This window comes from Triplophysa rosa, linkage group LG21 (assembly GCF_024868665.1).
Source record: "Triplophysa rosa linkage group LG21, Trosa_1v2, whole genome shotgun sequence".
NCBI lineage: Eukaryota > Metazoa > Chordata > Actinopteri > Cypriniformes > Nemacheilidae > Triplophysa > Triplophysa rosa.
Window position 1 is genome coordinate 4216623 of NC_079910.1, and position 8218 is coordinate 4224840.

Sequence of the window (8218 nt, forward strand, 5' to 3'; positions counted from 1 at the left end):
AAATGTTTGCAAGTATTTTTTCAGTATTATTTATTTGTAATATTATTTTTATATTATTGTTTAAGAAGATAATATCAGCGGCCAAATGCTTTCGTGTTAAGTTATAAGAAGCTTTACACGTTAAAAATAGCTCATATGATTAATATGATTGAACATATAGACTAAAACAAAATAAAGTTTAAAGACTTTATTCTTCAGAAACTGTGCGATACACATATATGGATACATTCATGAACTCGTAACTTTATTTACAAGACATATACGTACAAAGGAATGCGACATCGGTGCAACACAGAAAAATTATACAACAGACAAATTCACAAAACAATCAAAAAAGGATGGGGACATGACTGGTTATTGTAGTTGCTGATGATGTCATTCATATAGTTTAATTTCATTTGTCCTTTCAATAATCACACAAAAGGTCAGTTAAATCAAAGGACAGTCGCCAAGTTCAGTCAGTCACATAAGAAAAAAGCACCGACTGACCTAACTGTATAAATTCCTTAATTGTACTACTACTAATAATAAACGTAATTATGATAATAATCACATTAATAATAGTAACATCTTTTTAGTTCGATAACTGTTTTAAAATAATAGCTACATGCGCCATTTCACAATAAAAATAATGGGAACAACATTTGCTTTTGTCTCCTAACTACAGCCATTATAATAATCATGCAGCAAATATTTATTTCACGCGCATATTTGATGATCTGAGCAAATAAAGCTTCTGGTAACAAGACGGGTAGCGCTAATTTGCGAAACAAGCTTGTGAATATTTGAATTTTAATTCAGTCTAATCAGATTGCTATAATTCATTTAGATAGCTATTTCCACCATACTTAAAAATTACTTAATCTTTGTTTTAATTTATGTTTGCGCTTTTTCGTATTATTGCGTGACCATGCATTTCTCTCCCCAAAGCGTTGTTGTAACATAATTAAATAGACCTCAGCGAATATGTCCGAATAACACGGATCAGGGGACGAGCAGTCATTAATGGGAAATTTATGCTTTCAACAATGCAAATATGACGAAGCCAAGAAAAATGCTTTTCACTTTATAAAAATGATTAGCAGCAGCACCATGTTGTATCCAAATGACTTAGCTGCAGGCCTACTTATTTACACCAATATCACGTTATAGATAATAGATGCAACACGAATAATTTCTTTTTAAATGTTATCTCATACTCTTCTTTAAAGCTGTTCTGTAATTGCAGTTTGATCAACAATGGCCCAAGATAGTTGTTGGGGTACTAACTTCATGCCCGTGACCGTGAACGTGCCAATGAACACGTGGCGATGACCGCGGAACGGAGATAAGACTTTGATGGCTGAACGCGCGTGTTTCTAGACACCTACTTTTAACGAAACTGGCAAAACAACATAGATAGGAGATTATGAACATAAACTCTGACTGTGACCATGTATGGTATTTCTGTCTATGTTTTGGAGCTGACAGAGGCCATTTGTTAAATTCACACCACAGCACATTTACCATGACACAAGATGATATTACTACGCTATTTTATTTGTTTTTAGAACTCTGGTAATAAATAATTAGCAGTAATTTCAATGTCACTAAAATGAACGAGAATACATTTTAATTACCCTTTCAACGCTCTCTCACAGCTTATACTTTAGCTAGAAGTTCATTGCAATATTTAATCAAGTGAGAGATGGCCAAGGCAGCTTGTTTCTTTTAATACTCTGAATAAATCATTTCCATCCTATACATACCCAAAATTACTGGGCACAAACCCGCTAAAATAAACACCACACCACAAACATGGTAAGAGTTGAGTTTTAGAGCCAACGTTTGGTCGCATGCCCCTAACATGTTTCAGAATCGTATTCGATTTTTCTGAATGTGTGTCATGGGGCAAGACTTTCAGAGTAAAATGTGCCAGATTACCAATAACTGAATACTGCTGCTGGACTATTGAGAAATGATTTATAGTGTCGTCCTAAAAGAAGGACAAAGCCTGCTCCCTCAGCAACAGTCTCTTTTTCTTCATCCGACGATTTTGGAACCAAATTTTAACCTGTTGGTCGCTTAGACTGAGCCTGTCAGACAGCTCCCTACGTCGCTGCCGGGTGATGAACTCGTTCAGCATGAATTCCCCCTCAAGTTCGGCCAGTTGCAATTTGGAATAGGGCTTTCGTTTCTTGCGGGTCCGGGTGTGCATCGGGTACCACGGGGCACCTATAGAGAAGGCAAAGCATAGGTCATTAGAGAGCTTTAAATCATCTCGCAGGCCGCCAGCACCATAAACAGTATAGCAAACACAATATACATTTCTGTCTCGTTTGATGTGGCATAAGTGGGCTGTCAAAAAGAAAATTCAATGAGAACCCAGTGTAATGCAAACTGTGGACGTAATGGGAGTAATGTGTTTACATGGATAGCATGCCTCTGAACGTTTCACTCTTCAAGTTAAATGCACATTAACGCGATAATTGTCTTTCTGTCAAAGAACACTAGCTATTTAACGGTTTGAATGCAATTTAAACGACTACTTCCAGCACGGTAACAGATATTCATTCAGTTTACGAGTCATTAAAACAAGAGCCATCTTTTCTGTCAACAGAGCAAACTTCCATTTTTCAAAATTGCTCTGGAACAAATAGATGATTTAAAACAAGTCAATTCTATTTTTGCTTTTTATGTTCGAAATGTCAAACATTGCCAATGGGGTTGCAAAATTTTATGGTGTTGTGTTTACTGGTTGTATAAATGACTGGACGCTTAAACTGGTGAACGTGGAGCATTTTAGGGCAACCCCTAGTGGCCTTGAACAACCACGCACGAAACATGCAGGAAAATAATAAGAGTTGCCACAAAATAAATCCACAAACAAACGGGCGTGCAAAAATATAGCTAAAACTAATTCGTTTCGTTATTGTACGTTATCGAAATAATGTGAATGCGAGGGACAAACCTCCTCCACTGGCGATATTGCTTGCGTGGTTTCCCTGCGATATCAGGGTTTGTGGGTCGCTCGTTGAAGTCTTTCCTCCTTCGTTAAGCACCGACGAACTGGAATCGGACTCCAAGGACTGACAGGACGGCGGGTCTTGGGTCAGATGCTCGGTGCCATAATCATACTTTGTGAAGGTGCCACCGTTGCCCATCCCATTGTGCATCCCGTGATCAGACGATACTGATGTATCTCTTGCTCGCTCCTCTCGTTTGAGGCTGTTGCTTTCTGAACAAGACTCTCTGGTGTTGCTCGAACTGCCATAATAACATTTGCCTTCATCCAGTCGGGTTATTTCACAAGATCGATTAAAAGAGGGGTTAATGGATACGGGACTGCTAAAGTAAGACTGAGGATATCCATTGCACGACTCCGATGGATTCCACGGGAGAGAGCAAACATTGTCCCTTCTAGGGTACGAGAGAGACGGTAGCCCCGCCAGCTGTCCCCCTGAGGCTCTAAAATTCGGGAAGTAAAACCTATCTCCAGTGTGGATGTTTACCAAAGGTCCCACAAACCCAGGATTAAGAAGATTATGCTCGCCCATTTCCGCGGGCCAGACCAACAGCTTCTAGTTTATTGCAATCTGACATTTAACGTAGTTAAACCTGGAGGTGCACCTGATTGGTCATTTTCACGTCACGTGCCGGAGCTTACTCGAACACTAGAAGGTACCACCCACTCGGTACATTTCAGACAAAACAAAACATTAACTTCTATATTATGGGTTTTATATGCTTTTTAAAAATACTATAAACTGATTTATTAAAAATGTAAAATCTTGTTTTCTTTTCCCATAGCCCACGCGATCTAAACCGATCTTCTTTTCACTTGCCTGTTTGGAAATGCATAGAAGTGTCCCTAGCCTCGTTTAATATCTTTATTACAGAGCAGATAAATAAATAAATAAAACGAAACCTTTTTATGTTGCAAGAAAATTATTTTTTTCTCGAAGGAGTGAGTGATTCACGTTATTTTCAAACAAATTACGGTTGAATTCAGTGTCATATAAAGCTGTGATGTGATCTTTTACAGGCTTGTTTTAAAGAAATACTGATGCTCAGTGCTGAGCTCCACTCATATTTACTGTAGTGGGGTCAGCAGGTTGAAACCATTGGCTCAGTAAAAGATGATGATATTCTATAAGGTTATTTTAAGACCGTAGCCTATATTTGAGATAATATGCTCTATACACCTCATATGAACAACTTTAACAGATACACCCTATAAATACTCGCAGTCAAACTCTTGGAGGATTGTTACACATCTCACAATCCTTTTATATGAATTTAACAAGCTGGCAGAAGGCATTTAAATGATTCAGCCGCACCAAATGCACCACAATGAATCACATTAATTGTTTTTTATTGTAAATATACAAAGTGCAAACGCAAATTGTCCTCATATCAACTGCAACGACGCAGACTTATGACGTGTGTAATTTTTGAGAACATAATGCTGACAAAGAGACAATATCAACAGTCTAAGTTAAACAGTATATTATTTATTAAAACAGTACTGCAAAGTGCCTACGCAGTAGTGGTAAATTTGTTATAAACGTCTTATGTTTTGGATGTGATTCTTTTTATTTTAATGTACTTTTTCTCCATTTAATTCAATTATTAAATAATTGTAATAAATGCAGCAATAGTCAGTGTCATATGGCGCTGGCGTGCATTTTGTCGTCATTTTTCTTTGGTTGTGGAGGGCAAATAAGCAATAACATATTTATATTCATATGTGCGAACATCTGTTCTATTATTATAAAGTGATTAGTGCTGTGGAATTGTATAAAAGTTTAAATTTCTAAATTATAACTGTTGCGTGCATATGTCTGTTGCATGCAGCATAAGCACGGCGATACATATTTGCTTTTTTATCATTTCTTTTAATTATTTACATTATCTTCTTCCATGTCCTGACATAAAACACGTAAGTAGCTATTTTACATTTAAAAGTTACAAATTTAATTTTATAAACTACATATACACTTTTGCTGCTGGTTTTGTGTTTATCTGTCGCTTTGAGGAAGGAGGGGCTTTGGGATTGTTTATTTATTTTTCTTTTGTTGCCGGCTTTCAAACCAAAAACCACAAAACCACAAACACACAAAACAAACAAAAGTATTTAGGTATGTTGGCTATAATTCTAGAGAGTGTCTAAAGAAATCCTTCTATTAGCTCATTCCAAATATTGATGTAGGCCTATCAATATTATGCATAGATCCAAAACAACCAAGAGAATAAATAATGGTCTCTAAATTCACCGAGGATTTTATTCCAAAATTTGAGACACAAGTTAACCAGTTTTCCATAATACATTACCAATTAACATACAGAGGATGCACAACATTGGTGTAGGCAATATAAACTGACACAAATGTCCAGACTTGAATGTGTTAAGTATCATGAAAGTGAATGTGAAGCTACAGAGACCAGATATTTAGTTAGTGTGAGATAACACTAGTCAATTCTGTCTCATCATTTTAACGTAAACGGACAGTGAAACAAGTTACGTGCTCCCCTGGAATTCTAACAACAATTTACAAAAAAAATGCGCCACAACCTTACCTAAATAATACACCTTAACAGTCAAATTAAAAACAAGAATGTCTTACCAGATGGATTGCCGAAGCTGAAACATCAAAAAATCGCGAAAATGGCTAAAGTAGTTGTTAGTTCAAGGTCAGTGTCTAGTGCACCGTCTGCGCCGCTCTGAGATAGCTGTCTTGGAATCCCTTTTCCGTCCAGACAGGGCCATAGCGTAAACAAAGGCCTTTTATTGTCTTTAAATTCCGGAAGACAGGTTTGCTCAATGAAACTCTAGCATCGTATTTCCTCCGAGGCTACTTTCTGAAGGAAACAAAACAAAATGTAAATTAATTTCGGTTCTGGAACATGTCCTGTTTGATTACTATTACTACTATTACATAATACTACTGCTGCTGCTGCTGCTGCTGCTACTACTACTACTAATAATAAAAGTAATAATAATATCAACAACAACAACAAAGAAATTCTGCTGCGATTGGAAAAACCTCAAGCCAAATATACCTTTAGCTGTGTTCCATTCAGTTCCACGTCGCGTATATATTGCACATGTTTCGCTTTTTGTGTAGAAACAACAAAGCAAAGTTGTTAAAATGAATACTGTATATCACGTGAGCTTATAGAAACAGAAACGACTAAGGTCATTTGAATAAACTTATTATAATTGTTTAGCCAAAAACCTTTCCATTTTTTACTTTGATATTTGAACTAAGTTTGTTAAGTGTTGTTTGTTTTAATTTGTAATTCTTTTTATTTACAAGTCTATATACGCACGTATATAGTTTGACACAGAAATATTAAGAAGTAGCCAAAATATGATAAAAAATCTAAAGGATGAGGTTGTTTGCCTTTTATATTTTTTCTTTGTATTTTCTAACTGTGCACTTATTCAGTTATTTAAATAAATATCTTTAATAAATAAAACAAACCCGTGAACTCGAGTAACCTAGTTTCTGATTTTCTAAAGTATCTGAAAAAATAAAAAGCAAACGTGTGTGTGCGTCACATTTGATTTATTTTTAGTACATCATACTGTTCAAAACTAGATTATAGCCGCCTCATATATTTTAATAAACCCATCCAATATTATCATATCTCTGTTTGCTTTATCTTATTTGGATTACGCTTTTTAAGGACACAAGACATTTTTTTAAATATGTATATTAATCTACGTATTAGTTTAACACTATCCTAAAATAAACCTATATTTTATTTTAATAAAATGAAGCGTTTCCATGAAAATCCGAAGAGCAGTGCAAAGCATGTGTTTTCTTGTTGAATCCGTAGTGCTCACTTCCTGATATTTCCACCATGCCGCCACCAGAGGTTATCAGACCCCTTTCTCCTCAACCCACTGCAGCTCTATCCTTACTTTACAGCTGGGCTTTTCAGAACTGTGTGTTCGGCTGAACAGGCCTGTTGAATTAAACATCTAATCATTAGAGCAAAAAAATCCAAAACTTTGCTATAATCAATTATGTTTTCCAACTCTGCACGAAGTGTTACATTTGTGCCACCTGCATGCGTAAAATAATGACCCTAATTCAAAGTTTTCGAGTCGTGTAGAATATTTGAACTTTGTATTTTAATTTGATTTTTTATTTAAAATAGATTAGAGGATCTATTTTAGAGTCCTTAAGCACATGACCGAAACGTTGTTCAGTAAAATATGTATCTGGAATCGGTGATTTATTTTTCCATAAGAACTATCTTTTAAAATGTTACCTTGGGATTATTAGTGAAATGTCTTGTTTGGACTACAAAATATTATAAAAATAGTACAAAATCCTTTTAAAACGTATAATCGTAGTAGATGGATAGCAGTTGTACCTAAATATACGTATACGAAATATATACATATTTCTCAAATGTGCGCCACACTTCACCAGATTTCTATGTAACCATATAAATATAAGGCCCAACTCCGCTTCATCTGACCTGTATGCAAATTAGGTAAAAAAATTAGCCAAAAATCGCTCAATAATCTGATTAAAAGTAAGAAATATTGATACATATAAAATAACTCAAAAGCAACAAAACAAAAACATTATATTTACTTGATGCAATTCAGACCATACGTTACGTACTAAATGGCTATAATTAGTTTTTTTTGTATATTTAAAATATGAATTATTTAAAATATAAGTGCAAGTATAAATATATTAAACGCATATTAATAAAACGGTGCTCTATTTCCCTTTGCATTCTTTACAGACCATGGATAAAGGCCTCTTCCTAACCAGACAGAAATCGGTAGCTTAAAAGAACAAGAGCATAAATTGAAAGCAATATTTAATGAAGAAAAACATTCGCATCACAACCTCATTAAAGCAACAACATCACCACCGTGTCTACTCTGAAAATAAATAAAATAGACATACCTTTTAACATGGCCCTGAGGAGGATGTCTCTCTTGATATTTGGAAAGAAGAAGTACCCATCGGTGCAAGCCTAAATGGAATTACAGGAGATGACATGACTGTGAGCATTGTCTTTTAGACGTAAACGCACTACCTGTCTTCTTGGTCATATAACCTACACCTCATGATGAGAGAATACAACCATTGGTGGTTTAAAAGTTATTAGGCCATAGGATCACGGAAGAGAAAAATCACGGTGTTCAGTGGCGTGAGAAGTAAAGCGTATGGAACAGAAAATATACGCTATGTACATTTTCACA

The 8218-nt window shown here is 35.5% G+C and overlaps 1 protein-coding gene across 1 annotated transcript; it reads right to left on the minus strand.

Annotated features, from left to right (window-relative positions):
• Positions 1-1975: 1975 nt before the first annotated feature.
• On the minus strand, positions 1976-3536 carry hoxc12a (homeobox C12a). The gene is made up of 2 exons (XM_057319736.1): positions 2951-3536; positions 1976-2214 (listed from the first exon to the last, which is right to left on the minus strand). Exons 1-2 carry the CDS (start codon positions 3534-3536, stop codon positions 1976-1978), a joined length of 825 nt encoding a protein of 274 aa, XP_057175719.1.
• Between the last annotated feature and the right edge of the window lie 4682 nt (positions 3537-8218).

What these genes read in the sequence shown, in the direction of transcription:
- hoxc12a (XM_057319736.1), bottom strand. Translation starts at nt 3,536, where the DNA reads ATGGGCGAGCATAATCTTCTTAATCCTGGGTTTGTGGGACCTTTGGTA. An exon ending in CAATATCGCCAGTGGAGGAG is followed by an intron (nt 2,215 to 2,950) that starts GTTTGTCCCTCG and finishes CCTTCTCTATAG; the next exon opens with GTGCCCCGTGGTACCCGATG.